This window comes from Camelus dromedarius, chromosome 36 (genome assembly GCF_036321535.1).
Source record: "Camelus dromedarius isolate mCamDro1 chromosome 36, mCamDro1.pat, whole genome shotgun sequence".
Lineage (NCBI taxonomy): Eukaryota > Metazoa > Chordata > Mammalia > Artiodactyla > Camelidae > Camelus > Camelus dromedarius.
In genome coordinates this window covers 5,845,184-5,861,304 of record NC_087471.1, presented here as the reverse complement: position 1 = coordinate 5,861,304, position 16,121 = coordinate 5,845,184, and the positions used below count along the sequence as shown (strand labels likewise).

The window sequence follows — 16,121 nt, the reverse complement described above, 5'->3', positions numbered from 1 at the left end:
CCTAGGTGACAGGATTGGAAAAAGTCTTTGTACTTTAATTAAAGATAATACTGAATAACTTAAAAAAATAAACCTGAGGAAGGAAACAAAGCTATTGGAACAGAAAAAAATGCAACAATATTTTGTTGGAACCAAGAAAAATGTGAACCTACAGATTAAAGTCGTTTACTGAGTTCAAGAAATGATTGATACACAGATACATAGACATAGATAGATAGACAGACAGATAGATAAAATGCCTGATACAGATCAAAGTAAAATTATTTTCTCTGGGCAAAAAAAAAAACTATATTTAGGCAGACTACAGAGTAAAAAATTCAAATAGCTTGCAGATTTCCTCAGCAACTCACATGCCAGAAGAAAACAACACCTGCAGACGTTTAAAAGGGACTATATGAAGACCAGAAAATTCTATAAACTATGATGGCAAAAGGAAGATGTCTTCAAACCTGCAGTGACTCTGGAAGTCTCTCTCTCTCACAGAAATTCTGCTGAGGGATGTGGAGCCGTCCTGGCCTAAGGTGGAGATGCCAGAGGCCACGGACAGACACTATTTGCAGACAGCCTGTCACATGAGTTGCACAGCTTAAATCTCAATACTTTTAAGAAAACCCACAAAAAATGAAATTGTTTCCTCTAATCACAGAATCCTTCTATTCCAGGATAGATTGCCCAGACTGGTCTCTTTGACGGTCCCTGGCTAATCGCCTTAATTAGAAAAACAAAATTCACTCCTCCTAGACTAGCACCCTTTTTCCCCCTTTTCCCCTCTCCCCACTTTCTTATAGAATTCCTTCCCTCCCCCCACCTTTTTGGCTTTGTTCATTGATAAGAATCTGATGACTGTCTCCGTGGTGTGCTGGTGAGTTGGTTATACAACACACTGACTTTCTAAGTTATGCTTTGACATCCATTATCCCTCCCGGGAAGATACTAGAAGCCATAACCCAGACAACCGGGAGATGAATCCAAAAAAAAAAAAAAAAGACTCACAAACTGAGAGTCCTGGGAGACAAAGCTTTGTGATGAACATTTCATTTGCTTCAATATTTAATTAACTGAAATAATGCACAGCAACAAAAGGACATGCGAATGTAATTCTTGAAAGGGGCACAAAAAGCATTTTAAAAAATCCCAATAGCTTAGAACAGGCACCCCAGGATGCATTCTAAAGTGTGCGGGAAGGGCATATAACTGTGGCAAAGCCAGTCAGAACTACTTTTTCCAAATAACTGGTAGAGGCTGGGGACCATGATTAATAAAGAAACACTGACTATATAGCAAAATATAATACAGGGCGGGGGGGGGTGAAGCTTAAAATAGACAAAAAAGAGTTGACGGAAGTAACACTAAATAAAGCTTTTGTAACAAAACCATAAATGGGATAGACTCAATTGTATTACAAACATTAAAACTGATTAAAAAGACAAAATACCATTATATATTCAATAACTAATTCACACCTAGAACAACCCTATGCAAGTTCATTTAAGGATCTGAATGAAGTCAAAACACCAAATCAAACTTCAGGGGGAGACACTAAAGATACTGCATCAATTTCAGAAGGCAGGGGATATCTACTAATGCCTGTTCTCCACACACCCCCTCCTTTTTCTAGAGGTACTGGCAAAAGCAATTTGGCAAAAGAAAGAAAGAAAAACTGGAAAGTTTGGAAATTTGATGAGACTAAATGATTATTGTTTGCAGAATATTTGATTTCTTTTTCACCTAAAAATTCAACTAAGAAACTCTTATCAGCAAGAACTGTTTCCAGAAATGAAGACCATCTGGAGCAGAGGAAGTGGGTGTCATGACAGAAAGGCGAGGATCAATAAGCCTGTAGAGAAACGTCCAGCCGAGGAAAGGAGGAAAGGAATGTATGGTTCAGGGTGAGGGCTGGAAGAGGTGATGGTGGGGCCAGAGAAAGAAGGAAAGGAGAAATCCACCCCCAGTCCCTGCTCTACCTGACTGGATTCTGTGTGCGCCATCCCCTGCTGAGGAGGGTCCCTGCCCCACCCTGCCCCCCAAATCTCTGATCCCTTTGTTGTCCCTCTGTTCCCAGGAGACCACAGCCCTGAGCTAGTCCGAGTTCTAACTCCATTCTTAAAGGGCCAGGGTAACAGGAACCCAGATGGGGTTTGGAGTTGGGGTGGGGGGTCTGGCCAGTGGGCTGTGGGGCTCAGGCCTGCCCTCATCTCCGCCCCCCGGTTCCTGCCCACTCCTTACCTGCAGTGACTCTGCAGATGCTCACACACCCTCCTCCAAAGGCAGATGCCTTTCCCCAGTGTCAAGCACCACCTCACATCAGAGCCTGGGGCCACCATGGGGTCTGAGGGACAGGAGGGAAAATGAATCTTAAGACTTTGGAATAACATAGGAAGGGCCCAGGCTTAAAAGTTCAGTGGAAAACAGGGCACAAAATTGATCTCCTCTATTTTAAAAAAGACAACGGAAAAAATTTTTGGAAGAAAACGTCCTGAAACATGGGCCGCAGTTGTCTCTGAGTGATTTTATTAAGGGTTGTTACCTTCTTTAGACTCCTCTACTTCTCACACAAAATTTCTATCATAGTAGAAAATGTCTGTTTCTATAATATATGTATAAATGTATGTTATTTTTATAGGCAGAGAAAATACACTTTTTAAAAAATCTTCCCAAATCATTCAAAGCAACACTAAAAGCAAATTGAGCAAAATTTTAAAATTTTAATAGCTCAGCAAACATTTTAAAAATAACCCTCCCCTTGTGAAGAGAAGAGAATCCACCTACACTGTTCGTGGGAATGTAAATTGGTGCAGCCACTATAGAGAACAGTATGGAGATTCCTTTAAAAACCACAAATAGACATACTATATGATCCAGCAATCCCACTCCTGGGCTTATAGCCAGAAAAGATGAAAACTCTAATTCAAGAAGAGACATGCACCCCAGTGTTCACAGCAGCACTATTTACAATAGCCAAGACACAGAAGCAATCTAATCGTCCATCAACAAACGAATGGATAGAGAAGATATATATGGTGTGTGTGTGTGTATATCTATCTCCAGTGGAATATTACTCAGCCATAAAAAAGAATGAAACATTGCCATTTGCAGCAACACGGATGGACCTAGAGATAACCATAGTAAGTGAAGTAAGTCAGAGAAAGACAAATATCTTATGATATCATTTATATGTGAAATCTAAAAAAAGATACAAATTAACTTATTTACAAAACAGAAATAGACTTAGAGACATAGAAAATTTCTGTTGTTTGTAAGTCTCTCAGTCTGTGGTACTTTGTTATAGCAGCCTGAATTAAGACACCCTTCCTCTGACTTTTAAGTTCCTGGAAGGCAGGGGGCCCTGTCTAAAACTTCCTCCTTTCCCCTACTGATTTGTTACCTCACATGTAATCCATGTACCACTTAGGTTTCTTAATTTAAAAAAAATTTTTATGTTTCTTTTTTTTAATTAAAAAATAAAAGAATGTTGATTCTTCCAATCCAAGAGCACAAGATATCTTTCCATTTCTTTCTATCATCTTCAATTTCATTCATCAATATTTTACAGTTTTCAGAGTATAGGTAACTTCCTTGGTTATGTTTATTTCTAGGTATTTTGTTCCTTCTGATGCAACAGAAATGTTTAGGACAGTTATAAAATTCTGGTTTTTGAAGTGGAAAAAAAAAGGGAATAAAGGGCTGCAAATGGCAAAATATCTTTCTTTCTTATGGGTGAGTTGTATTCCATTACATATATACCCTGCATCTTCTTTATCCATTCATCTGTTGATGTGCACTTAGGATGATTCAATATCTTGGCAATTAGAAATAATGTAGCTGTTAATAGCAAGGTGTATGTATCTTTTTGAATTAATTCTTATTTTGTGGTTGGCTTTATTCCTTTGATAACTATGTAAGCTTAAAAAGCTAAAGCTCTAAACATTCTTAGAAACAATGAACAGTACATATATGTAAATTTTTAAAAATATGTGCAGTATATTGTGTATATGTATTTATATGCAATACATTGAATATGTGCAGGCAAATTGTAGCATTTCTACCTAGTAAAACTGCAAACTGAAAAATAAAATAAAATAAAAGCAAAAAAAATTTTTTTTGGTGGGGGGAAGTAATCAGGTTTATTTATGTATTTACTTATTTATTTTTAAGTGGAGGTGCTGGGGATTGAACCCAGGACCTCATGCATGCCAGGCATGCACTCCCATTGAGCTACACCCTCCCCCTCAAGTTTCTTAATTTTTAACTTTCCTGGGTTGAGAACCCCAGCATGGTATTTTGAGTAGCTGAATTCTCTGCCAACAGGTATAATCTAGATATGTTTCTATTATCCTCGGCTAGCCCATTATGTGGTAACCCAGTAAGCCAGCCTACATTCATCATACCCTGCAGAGGGATGGGAATCCACTAGCTGAAATTTGATCCATGCTGCTGTTCTCTACGTGATAGGGGGACCTTGGGGGGACCATGTCACCTGATCACAGCGTTGGTTATCTCACGAGGGTCCTAAGTCTGGCTCCATCAGGAAGGGCAGCCCAGAGCTGCGATCTTTTTTCCCTGCACAATTGATGTGCTTGCTATAAAATACAAGTCAAAAAGGTTACCATTATAGTGCATATCAGCAAAGGAACAGTGTGAAAAATGTCTTTGGTTTCATGAAAAATTGGAAGCTGGCCAGCCAGTTAGGAGGCGATTTCGACCCACAGAAATCTGTGTAATCGCAGCACTGATGGCCAGAGGAAGCCGTCTCCCAGCTCAAAGCACTGAAGCACCCGACCACTCACCACCCTCCCCGCCCCGCGACCACAACCACAGGAAGCCCTTTGAAGTTCTGTAGTTTTTGAGACTTTCTTATGAGGAGCCTGGGGTAACGGAGAGACTACCAAACCGGAAGTCAGCCATCCTAAATCCCCCCCGCGAGCTCCGTGACGGTGGGCAAGTCGCTGCAGCTTTAGTGTCCTCATCTGGGAAGTGGGGGCTTGAACTCCAACTGATGGGGCTCTTTCTGGCTCTCAGGCTCAGGTGTCTATCATGTCTGTGCAGGAGGAGAAAAGGCAGCACATTTTCTTCCAAAGAGTAGCTGCAACTCGGGTAAAATGAGACGTTGGTGGAGAAAGCGGTAAAATACTTCAAAGAAAAGGTGGCCAGGCTCACCCATCAACCTCCAAGCCGAGCTTCGTCTGGATTCCTTGTGCACCCACCGCTCTGTCAGTGGCCTCATCCTTCTCTACGGCTTCGGTCTCTCTTTTCTGATGGCCTTGATCACATTTCCAGCAGATTGAACCCTTTCCGGGGGCGTCTGCTCAGCCTTGGGTGCTCTTGCTGCCCTTCAGGCTGGCAGTTTCACCCTCCCGGTCCCTCACAGCAGGGGGGCCGACCTCAGAGCCCAGCCAGCCGCAGGGCTCTGGCTAAGAGCTGCTTCCAGAGGATTCTGAGCCTGGGTCCTTCTCCCTTTCTCCCCTCTCCCCAAATACTCAGTCCTTCCCACCCCTCGCCCCCACCAACTGCTCTCTGCACGTTGCATCACTGTCCCCAGCTGGCAGTGACGGGGGACTCTCTGGCCACCTTTCCAGGGGTGGCATTGCCCCAACTCCTGTCAGGAGGCAGACGGGATTCAAGAAGGGAGACGTGGACCATACAGAGGAACGCTAAGACAATCAGAATTTCTGGATTCACCTGTCTGTCTGCCTCGGCTGAGGGGAGGCCTGGAACCAGGTTTCCTGATCCCACCAGGACCAGGAAATTTGTTACGTTTTATCCCCCTGCTTGGTCTCAGTGGAATTGTGAATAGATATTCTAAAACTTGTTGATTTCTTGACAAAATTTTTAAAACCCCAAGGAAACGTTCAAGGGACTTGAGAGCTTGGCCGCCATGTCTTCGGTGAAGCCCTCCCCAAGCCCCCAACTTGAAATACTTGTTTTCTGAACTTCCTCGCTGTGTGTTTGGACCCCGGAGGGTACTTCACTCTCTACGGGGCAGTGTCTGAACCCGATTCATCTGGGCCTGATCTCTCTCCATGTGGAACAAGACTCACCAGCTTTCTGAATAAACCGAGTCAACAACTCCTTTAAGAGAAGAGAATCCTGATGCCAGACCGAGGCCCCCCACAGGGATCACATGCTGAAAACACAGCTGCGGCTCCTTGTCCTCACTCTGGTCCAAGCCCAGACGCAAAACATCTTGTAATTTCCTGTAGCCCGGCAAAGAACCAGGCTGCAACACTGAAGCGAGGCCTCTCAGCAGCTCAGGTCGGCGAAAGAGAACAGGAGAGCAGGTCAGAGGCTCTTAGTCCAGGTCACTCTTGTGTGTCTGTTGGGGCGGGGAGGGCTCCCGACCACCTGCCTTCCCCAGAGAACCTGGCCCGTCTTCACCCAGCTCTCTGTTCGAACTGCTTCTGCTCTGCGTTTCCTGCTGACTTAACCTAGTGCTGCCCATCTCCTAAGCTGTTCCTAGCTCTGCTCTCAGCCTCAAAGCCCATCTCCCCTGTGCGCAGCAGACCCCAGGCAAGTAAGTAAATATTAGCGCCAGACTGAAATACGGTACGATCCTACCGGCCCAGGAAAGAGGGTCAAGTGAAGAGAACAAGGGAAGGAAGAGTAAGAAAAAGGACGGCTGCTCTTAAACAAAGGAGGCCGTGCGGCAACAGAGGCGGCAAGGGAGCCATCGGGTGGACTGACCCCTTTCCCAGCAGCTCAGGACTCAGCTCGGGAGCCAGGCAGGAAGAGAACCCAAGTGTGCGCGCGCTGGAGGTGGCGGTGGAGAGGCAGGCAGGGACAAGGAACTGCACACAACCTCAAGAGACAAGGACCAAGCACTCGGGGTTTTGCTTTTAATTATTTACCAGATAAAAAAAGAAAAATAGTGACTGTTTCTCTTCACCCCCAATGTTTCAGTTTCCCCCAGGTCGAGCGGGAGAGAAATCTGTTGAAGTGATTCATGCTCCTGGCCGGGAGCAAAGCCCTCCCCTCTGCTCCACGCCACCCCTTGCAGGAGGGACACCCCGGCAAAGGGCCAGGCAGGGGTCAGGGACCGCAGCAGCAGAGCAGCAGTGCGCCTGGTATCCCTTCTCCCCACCGCCAGAGCATTCAGACCCCTCCTGCCCATCCCCCTGGGCCACCCTCCTCAGGTGGTCACAGGGAGGAGGAAATGGGACTCTGGGGGTGGGGCAGGTGTAGAGCAGGCCCAGGGAGCACACAGCACACGGGGCAGAAGGCTGCCGTCTCCCGCTCCTATTGCACGTCCTGGCTCAGATCCCCTGCCCTGAGAGGTGGGCGATGGAGTAAAATGCTTTTGAAATTCAAACAAAGAACCTGCTGTTGTCTGCTGGGCTCAAGAATGGGAGGCGTGTTGTTGTGTGGCTGGTTCTGATTTGTTATAAGTTACTCGTCATGGGGGCAGGGCAAAGGTGATGCCTTGAAAGCAGATGGGTTTGGACACCTGGGGCCCTGTTGTCACCTGGGTTTCTTTCCCTCAAGTTCAAAAGACCAGGAATGACCTTTCTCCAGGCAGCAGATATTCTTTTGCACAAGATGGAAGAGGCGGCTGTGTCCACCAAGCCCATAAGTCCTTCTCCAACTGTCACGACTCTGAGCCACTCAGGGGTGGCTTTCTGATCACCTGGAGAATCTGATGACTGACCCCAGAGGAAAACCTTTTACACTGTATGTTTCTCCGTAAAGTGGCAGCTGTTTCTCCTTCTTCTCATCACCCAGGGAAACAGAGGAGGACCGGGACAAGTTGTGTGACGGGTCTACGGACGGGATAAATTCCTCTAAACACAGTGGGGGTGGGGGCCCAGGGCAGATCTTGATTTGGCAAAGCTGTGAATCTTTCCCCTTCATTGGCCGGAACAAAGCTGGTGGGTGAAGACAAACCTAACTGAGCCCGTGGCAGGAACTGCGGGCTGTGAGAGATGGCGGGGCACACACAGAACCGTATAAACGGTGGCACTATAAAGATGAGAAGGCAGGTCCGTGACCCCCGCTGGGAGCTGGCATCGGGAGCAGGCTTCCAGAAGTTCCAGCTGTCCCGCAGTGAGCGGCAGCATCCAGGTACATCAGAGCGGTTGTCCTTCCTCCTCCTTCCAGCACATTCATTCTGAGAGTTTCTCATTTAAATAACTATGTATACACACAAAAGCCTGGTCTCTCTTTGACACGAGGGTCCTTCACTTGAGGGTCCTACAATGGCTTTAGAGAGTTGGTTCCAACTGTCTTTTTGGAGATTTACTGCTTGGGACCAAACCTGCAAGAAGAAGAAATGACTGAACTCTGTATCGAGTAGATCTTTCAGAAGAAAGCATCCCGGTGTTTCAGCAATTGAGCCTTAGTATAGACAAGGAGCCACAACCCCCTTACGCGGCCTCGGTACCCTGGCAAAGAGTGTAACAGGGCTGGGACCCATTAACCCTGTGCCCGGCCACGGTCAGCCAGAGGGCCCTTGGGAATACAGCTCCGTACCTCCCTCTGATAAGGACAGTTTCTCAAGTTCAGCTTCAAGTTCAGTGTCCGAGATCCTAGGGACAGGCACACTGTTGGTATAGAACGTCTCCTGGGGGTTGTCAGGCAGATCCGAAGGCTCTTTGGTGGTGTCCTGAAGGAGGATGTCCAACTCCTTCTCCAGTTCCTCACTGTCAAAGTCTGGAAAGAAAAGACAACATAAGGACACAGCAAGTCCAGGGAGGAAACACATTAATGACTCAAGGCCTGAGGATAACAAAACCCAGCTCTGCTTTACCCAGCCCTCCCGCAGGTTCAAAACGTCATTGGGGTTGGGAGGCAGAGGGCGCCTTCAAGCAGATACTCTTTCCATACACAGAGTTCAGTCATCAAGGAGGTATATTTTGCTGACAACGTCGAACTGACCCTACTTCCCCTTGTCCTTGAAGAGGCCTCGTGAGTAAGGGACACTGGCGCTCCGAGGGGTTGTCAGTGAGGCCCAGCAAGGAGGAAATGCCAGTTCCTTCTAACTAGTCCTGAGACAAGGTGGGGGGTGTGAGCTCTGACCACACCAGAAAAGGCCGATCCGTGACCACACCTGTCACAGCACAGGGATGTGAGGTCCCCTGAGTGAGGAGGGAAGACAGAATCACCTTGTCAACTCACCTAAGCCATTGGTTACCCCACCAGCCAGAGTCTGAGAGACTTCGTCCTGGGTGTCACACAGCTGTAAGAGAAAAGCACAAGGCCTTGAATTTGGAATGGTCTTTGGTCTCAATGTTCAGGGTTACAAAGTAATGTTGCACCTTCTGAGTATCAAGGAAAGCTTCTTCAAGTTCACAAGGTAAAAAGTTTGGGAGACATGGAAATACAACGAAGTCATGTCCGTGCTCGGTAACCACCTGTGCGGGTGTCCTTCCCCAGCCCCTCTTGTACCTCTTGGATCTGATCCACAAGGCTCTCTGCCTTCTCCACTGTGACATCCTTCATGGAGAGTTTCAGGGCTCCTACCCCGGCCTGATAGGCGTTGAAAACCTAAAGAGAAAGCAAAGTTCTCAGCGCAGGTGAGGAACACTGGGTCAAAGACAGACAATTTTATTTCATCTCCGAAAGACAGCTTTGGGTTTTTTTTTCCCCACCCACGCATGACTGACCCCACATCCACTGAGGCCAGAACTTCCCAACAGGAGAGGCAAAGGCAATCCCAGCCATATCCTGAAAGAACCCAGGCCTCCTCCACATGGCCAAGCCACAGTGGAGGGGATGAGGGGTGGACGCCGTGAGACCCGCCAAGCACTGGGGCAGAGGGGCAGTGGCTACCATCTGATCTGTCTGCGAGGCGTAGATCCGGTCCAGGATGCCTTGAACAGTGTCCAGCTTGGCATGCAGGGCCTCGATGCGCTTCTCTGTCCGCTGCTTGGCTTTGAGAGACCTCAGTGCCTGGACGGGGGGGTATGGAGACTTGGTCAGGGTCAGACCCGGCTGGCCCTTCCCAGATGATAACACCATCCCAGCCCTCCCTCCCTCTCGTCTTGTCAAACACACTGTGGTGCCTGCAGACTCAAGAGGGCTGCTGTCTGAGCCCCCACACCCCTGCTGCCAGCTCAGGGCACGGGTATGCGGTGGCGGGGTGGGGAGGAAACTCACCAGCTGCTTCTTTCCCGCTCGGCACGCCCGGCGGGCTTCTTCTTTACACCTGCGAACAACGGGACAGATGGAGACGATGAGGCAGTAAAATGGCGGTGGCAGGTCCTAAAGAGTTCCCAAGAGTAGCCCTTGGTGCAGGCACTCTCACGTCTGAAGATCAAATCCACTCCACCCAATGGCAAGAAAAGCAATGCCAGCAGCCCACCGCCAACCCCTGCAGCAAGCTGAGACACGGGCCGGGGCGTCTGCTCGCGGGGACGGCGACAGCCAAGGAAAAGCTGCTCCAGTCCACAGCGGAGAGCACATGGCGACAAGGCCCCTTAAAGACAGACTCCCATCCTGGGAGCCAGGAGGTAGGGAATGACTTCCTAGCACCACCAACGACCTTGGCCTTCCCACAATGAGGGGTTTCTCCCACTGTCAGTAGCCCACCTTTCGGAGAAGTATTTACATGCCTTTAGCAGGGACACCTTGCATAGTCATCCGAGGGGAAGAGCAGGGGTCTCTCAGCAAGGCCTCTGGAAGGCAGAGACCTGGCCCGTTCACTACCGTATCCCCAAGTCCCCAAGACACGGCTGCGCTCCGTAAATACTGGTTAAATGGATACTGGCGTGGAAGAGTGTAAACACAATGCTAATGCTTTTGGGGGGAAGAATTCATGTTTTTCTCCTTTGTGATAGTCTGTGCTTTCCACAGCTGCTGCATTGTTAGTACTTTCCTAATTAGTAAAATATAATCTTTTTTTCTTTTAAAGAGCCCATGGACACCAGTGCTTTGCTGGCTCTGAGGGTCTGCGGGGCGGGGGTTGGGGGCGCTCAGCTCAGGGGTACTTACCTCTCTGCTTCCTGGGATAAGGACTCCACCTTGCGCGAGAGCAGCTGTTCACTCTGCATCAGCTGGTAAACCCCGACATCTACGTCGTTGACAGGAGAGACCTTGGCATGTGGGCCCCGGGCAAACTTCACAATCTGAGGGACAGGGACAAATTACTGCCACCCTGACCCCAAACGCGGAGAAAGCCCCCGGCGGGGACGCTGGCGGGCACACACTTGACAAGGCACCGGGGAGGCAGTGACAGGACAGCTGCGTTCCCATACCTTCTCCCCATTCTGCTCGAGGACCGTGACTCTCTTCTCTTTCTGCAGCTGCAGCAACACCAGGTAGAAGGTCCTCTCGTCCGGACAGGAGCCCGCGCAGAGGGTGCTCAGCTCCGACAGGGCCACCACAGGGTGGGAGGAGAGAGGGGAGTTCTGATACAGACGATACACCTCCTCAGCCTTCTCCTGCAGGGAAGGCAGAAGGTGCTTGCGGGCCCTGACCGCCGCCCACGGAGGCTGGGGAGCCCTGACCCTGAGCTTCAGGTCCGTGATCACCAGGGTGGGTGAGGGGAGCACCGGCCCTGCCTTCTCCTAAGTAGCAGCTTTGGAAAAGGAAAAAGGATTTGTGTTTTTTTAAACCTGGGAGGAAAGTTTGGTGAACATGGATGGAATACTGGGAGCCATATCTGTGCCTGCCCTTCACCTGGGACTTCAGGTCTCTGCATCCCCTGGCCCATGGGTCCCCGAGTGGGGACTGAGGCGGTGTGGCATGTTGGAACAGCCGTGAACCAGAGCCGAGGCCTGGCTGTCGGCCCAGCCTGTGTGACCCTGGGCCAGTCTGTTATAAATTTCACATTCCACATCCTTGAGGAGCTAGATTCATTTTCCTACCCAAATAGGATCAGACTACTTTACTGTCAAAAATCATTGCTGGATCTTAGAGGATCTATGTAATTCCAGTCCCACCCCCATCTCAGCTTGTGCTCTCAAAAAACTGTGAGTCCCAAACCACATCTGTGGGGACAAACAGACCTACTGCCCTTTGCTCCTGGATGGAGAACGCATGAGGTCAAAGACTGCAGGGAGGAACAAGGCTTGGCCCACAACCAGCCAAGCCACCCTGCATTTTCTGTGAGGCCACAGCTGAGCCCTGGAGGTCAGGGCACTGGGAGGAGAGGATAAGCATGTGGGTGGGGAGGGGTTTGGTACAGAGGGGGAGAGCTGTTCCCCTGAAGAAAACACGTGCTGCTCAGTCAAAAGTCCTGGGGGACAGGGAGAGCTGGTCGATTTTGGAGACCTTCTCCTCAGTCTAAGGCAGAGAGGGTAGGGGTCTGTCAAGGTAAGGAGAAACTGGAGCTTCTCTTGGGGTGGAGGATGGGAATTCTGACCTGGCTCCAGCTGTGTGGAAGCCTCCAGGGCTATGCAAAGGCCCTGGGGTTCGGCCTGGTCTGTGAGTTTCAAAAAATAACTACTATCTGCAATCTATGTCTGCTACCTGGTGTTCTGTCAACTTTATAAACACACACACACACTTAAGGTTCCTATAACCTGGCCCATGGCAGACAAGTGGAGCTGGGAGAGTGAAGCAGGTCTGCACTGCGTTAAAGAGCGTGTGGGAGGTGAGGAGGTGGGGACAAGAAAGAAGGAGAGACAGGCAGTAACTAGGCAGGGCCCAGGTCTCACTAAGGAGTCACTGTGAGATGGGAAAACCCGGAGTGGGTTCAGAGGCTGAAGAGGCAGAGCACCGACAGAGCGAGAAGGAATACGAAGACCGAGAGGCACAGGGACAGACTCGAGAGCACAGAGGAAGGACACGTCCTCCTCTGAGCTCGGGGAGAAAGAAGCACTGAGAGGAGGTCAAAGTGGAGGTGGGAGGACAAAAAACTGAAGGCATGACTCAGGGGATTCCATCTTCTCAGTGAGGTGTCTGCAGAGAGCAGAGAGGGTGCAGGCCGCAAGGCGTGTGCAAGGAACTGGGAATGGCTCGGAGGGGCTGGGAGGGCCCTCCTACAGCTTGAAAGGGGCCCCAGTCTGGGTGATGGAGCGGCTTTCTCCAGCAGGGACAGCAGACCGTGGGGCAGCTCTAAGAGGGCTGATTTGCTGGTGTCTCCGGTGTGGCCAGAGAGAGAGGGAGGCAAAGGAGCTGAGGGTGTTGACGAGGGAAGCGGTCAAGCATCACTGCCCACTCCAGGCTGCAGAGGGCAGGCCAGGAGGAAGTTGACTGACCAGGGGAGCATAGAGGGATCAGGGCCTGGTCGCTTCTTCGATGGAAGTAAGTAAATAAGAGAGGAGGGAATCTGAGCCTAGCTTGTTAATTTAGGGGAAGACAAAGCTGAGAGTCACAAGATCCTCAGAAGGAAATTCTTATCCCTTAACTACAGAAGGCAAAGTATTTTCTAAACTTTGCTTTATCATTAATCCCTACAAACACAGAAAATAGTCAACTGTGTGTGCGTGTGTAACATTTGTAGCCAAAGGCTCACCCTTGAAATGTACAAGTCCAACTAATGACTAAATGCTACAGAGTACAGCAAAAGGGAGGTGAGATACACTCAGTTACCAACTCTGTCACCATGTAAAAGATACATTCTGTCTCTAACGATACACCCAGGGGACTTCGAGGATCCGGTCATCACGGACTGACACCCAGACCTCTTGCTTCTGAACGCTCACCTTAAGCAGCTCCACAACCACGAGCACCTCCTCGGCAGGAACCTTATTGTCGCCTAGCACGTTGGAAAGAGTCCACTTGAGGGGCTTCAGCAGGAAGACTCCGACCCCCCAGGAGATCCAGCTGCTGTCTACACTGGCCATGAAGTCTGACTCCCGCTGCAGCTCCCCTCGACTGCAGGCAAAGAAAGAAAACGTAGTGGGTTTAATGCAATGTCCCATTCTAGTCCCACCTCCCCTCTTCCCCCCAGAGGGGAGTCTGATCATCATCACCAGCAACACCACTGTCCAGGCACCTACTCTGTGCCAGCTACTACAAGCAGCACTGTTTATGCTCCAGCTCTGAGCCTCACAACAGCTCTGCAAGATAGATGGTGTGATCAAGAGAAAAACCGAGAGGCTGAGAAGTTGACAGAGGCCAAAGGTGAACTATAATTTGGCTCCAAAATGCAAGCTCTCTGCTGAGACTCCAGAGACACAGGCGGCTCTGGCCCGTGCTGAGACTTCCCTTTACAAACGGAGCACAAAGAGATGAAATGAAAACAACAATAATGGATTCGCGTCAAGCGCAAGGCGTACGGAAGAATATAAAGATGTTCAGAGAAAGGGGTTCTGCTATTCCTAAACTAACGAGCATTTCATGGGAACAGTAGTTAAATTTACTGAATGCTTCCCATGGGCCAGTCACTATGCTAAGGGCTATGTAAGGAGTATCTCTTCAAATACTCACAATAAACCTAAGAACGATTATCATCACATTTTACAACTGGTCGCGCTGAGGCTTAAGGAGAGGCACATAATTTTTTCCCTTGATCACAAAACTTGGCATGTTACAGAGCCAGGATTTGCGCCCAGGCCATCTGGCCCTCAAGCAAAGCTGTTAACTAATAGTGTTGTGCTGCTTGCATGGAAAAATATCTCCCTCAGAAATTCTCCAGGTGCCAGACCCCATCAAGCACCAGGAGACATCAGAGGAGTGCAGCAGCCAGGAGAGAAGAAATCGAGGTACTAAAGGTCTCTGGGTGGGAAGTGGTAAAGGATGGTCCCTTAAGGAAGCCCAGAATGTTCTTGCCCCTCACTGACTTCTTTGGCTCCTGTCTCCCTGCTGAACTGAAACTCAGAGAAGTTCCAGAAATGGCTTGTCCCATCAATGTCAGCCAAGTGCAGGGCTGTGGGGAGAAGGAAGACCTCTTCATCAGAAAGAGCAGCAAGCTAAAAGCAACGTATCAAAGTGGACGTTCGTCTTCAGTCACGGAGGGAGGCACTGTGCTAGGTAGGCTGCTCTGGGTATGACACATACAACGTGAAGTGCAAATGACTTAGAAGATCCGGGGTGCAGCCCTAGCATTACCTCTAACTCGCTGCGTAACCCTGAGCAGGTCGCTTCATCTCTCTGAAGCTGTTTCCTGTTTGCTGAGGATAATACTAACACCTTGCCCACAGGGCTGCTGAGGGGCTCAGATGAAATGGTGCATGCCACGTGTCTGCACACTGCAAAGTGCTGTACATCAATTAGATATCCATGCTATTGCCTCGGGTACCTCCAAAACCCTGCACCTGTCGCGCCGGTAGTACCTACAGGTCTTTCTCAGGGCACCAAGATAATTGGTAAAGCCCTCAACCTCCGTTATGTCCTCTGGTCCAAAGAGCCTGTGCCAAGGGCAAGCCAAGAGAGGACAGACACATGACCTGTGCCAGGGGGCCGTTGGCAAGATCCCTACAGCCCTCCACCTCACGACTGCCTTCTTAGCTCTGCCCTTCCTTAGTTCAATAAATTCTGTCTCATAAACCTTCTGTTCTGAGGAAATTCAAATTTGGAAGCCCCTAAGAAATAACTACAAAACGAAGGGGATTCCAGTCCAAACAATCACTGTCACCTCCGCCAGGCTGGCTTCTCCTGTTTAACTGTATGGATGTCATCTAATCAGGCTATCCAGGCCTCTGAGTTTCCCCCATGCCTCTCCCTCCAAACACCCGCAACCCAGTCTCCTTCTCTGCATTCGGAGCAAACACTGCCGGCTCCTCTGGGCCGGCCCTGGGCTGGGCGCGGCGCGCCGCGCAGGACCGCCGGGGTCCCTGCCCGCGGGGAGCCGCCCCGCCCCCCGGCCCGGGCCCGCCCTCACCGGAGCAGGTCCTGCAGCACGGTGGCCAGCCCCAGCGGGACGCTGCCCTTGCGCTGAAAGGCCTCCTGCAAGTCCCGCAGACGCAGACGCACCACCCCCTGGCGGCGGCTGTGGCTCAGCACCAACGGCGCCCAGAAGCCCATCTTGCTGTCCCAGTCGGTGCTGTTCACCTCGCGACTCCTTTTGAAGGCGGAGAACAGGAAGGACATGCGCTCCTCATCCTCCTCCCACTCGGGGGGCAGCAGGCCCACCGGGTCTCCCCCGGCCGGGGCCTCGGCCTCCCGCTCTGGGGACCACATCGGAACCCCAACCCCGCCAAGGCTCAGAACACAACCCTGGCCCTGATCCCCTTCCGCCCTGGTTCCCTCCCGGCTTCCGTTCCTCGACCACCTCCTCCTCTGTCATGACGTCACCACCGCGT

At 50.0% G+C, this 16,121-nt stretch overlaps 1 protein-coding gene across 3 annotated transcripts; it reads right to left on the bottom strand.

Moving 5' to 3' along the window:
* Positions 1 to 6,819: 6,819 nt before the first annotated feature.
* CHMP7 (charged multivesicular body protein 7) lies at positions 6,820 to 16,083 on the bottom strand. Of its 3 annotated transcripts, none has more exons than XM_010995875.3 (10): positions 15,701 to 16,081; positions 13,581 to 13,752; positions 11,187 to 11,372; positions 10,924 to 11,057; positions 10,090 to 10,138; positions 9,763 to 9,882; positions 9,379 to 9,477; positions 9,109 to 9,169; positions 8,464 to 8,643; positions 6,820 to 8,248 (listed from the first exon to the last, which is right to left on the bottom strand). In XM_010995875.3, the coding sequence occupies exons 1-10, from the start codon at positions 15,997 to 15,999 to the stop codon at positions 8,196 to 8,198; spliced, it is 1,353 nt and encodes a 450-aa protein (XP_010994177.1). In that variant the 5' UTR covers positions 16,000 to 16,081; the 3' UTR covers positions 6,820 to 8,195. The 3 variants fall into 3 exon arrangements, with proteins under 3 accessions (XP_010994177.1, XP_064338547.1, XP_064338548.1); XM_064482477.1 differs by having other exon boundaries at positions 15,871 to 16,069; XM_064482478.1 differs by lacking the exon at positions 9,109 to 9,169 and having other exon boundaries at positions 15,701 to 16,083.
* Between the last annotated feature and the right edge of the window lie 38 nt (positions 16,084 to 16,121).

Coding starts and splice junctions, on each gene's coding strand:
- CHMP7 (XM_064482478.1), bottom strand. CDS start 15,999: ATGTGGTCCCCAGAGCGGGAGGCCGAGGCCCCGGCCGGGGGAGACCCG. Junction 11,373..13,580: donor TGGTTGTGGAGCTGCTTAAG/GTGAGCGTTCAG, acceptor CCTTCCCTGCAG/GAGAAGGCTGAGGAGGTGTA. Junction 9,883..10,089: donor GAGCGGGAAAGAAGCAGCTG/GTGAGTTTCCTC, acceptor CCCCCCGTCCAG/GCACTGAGGTCTCTCAAAGC.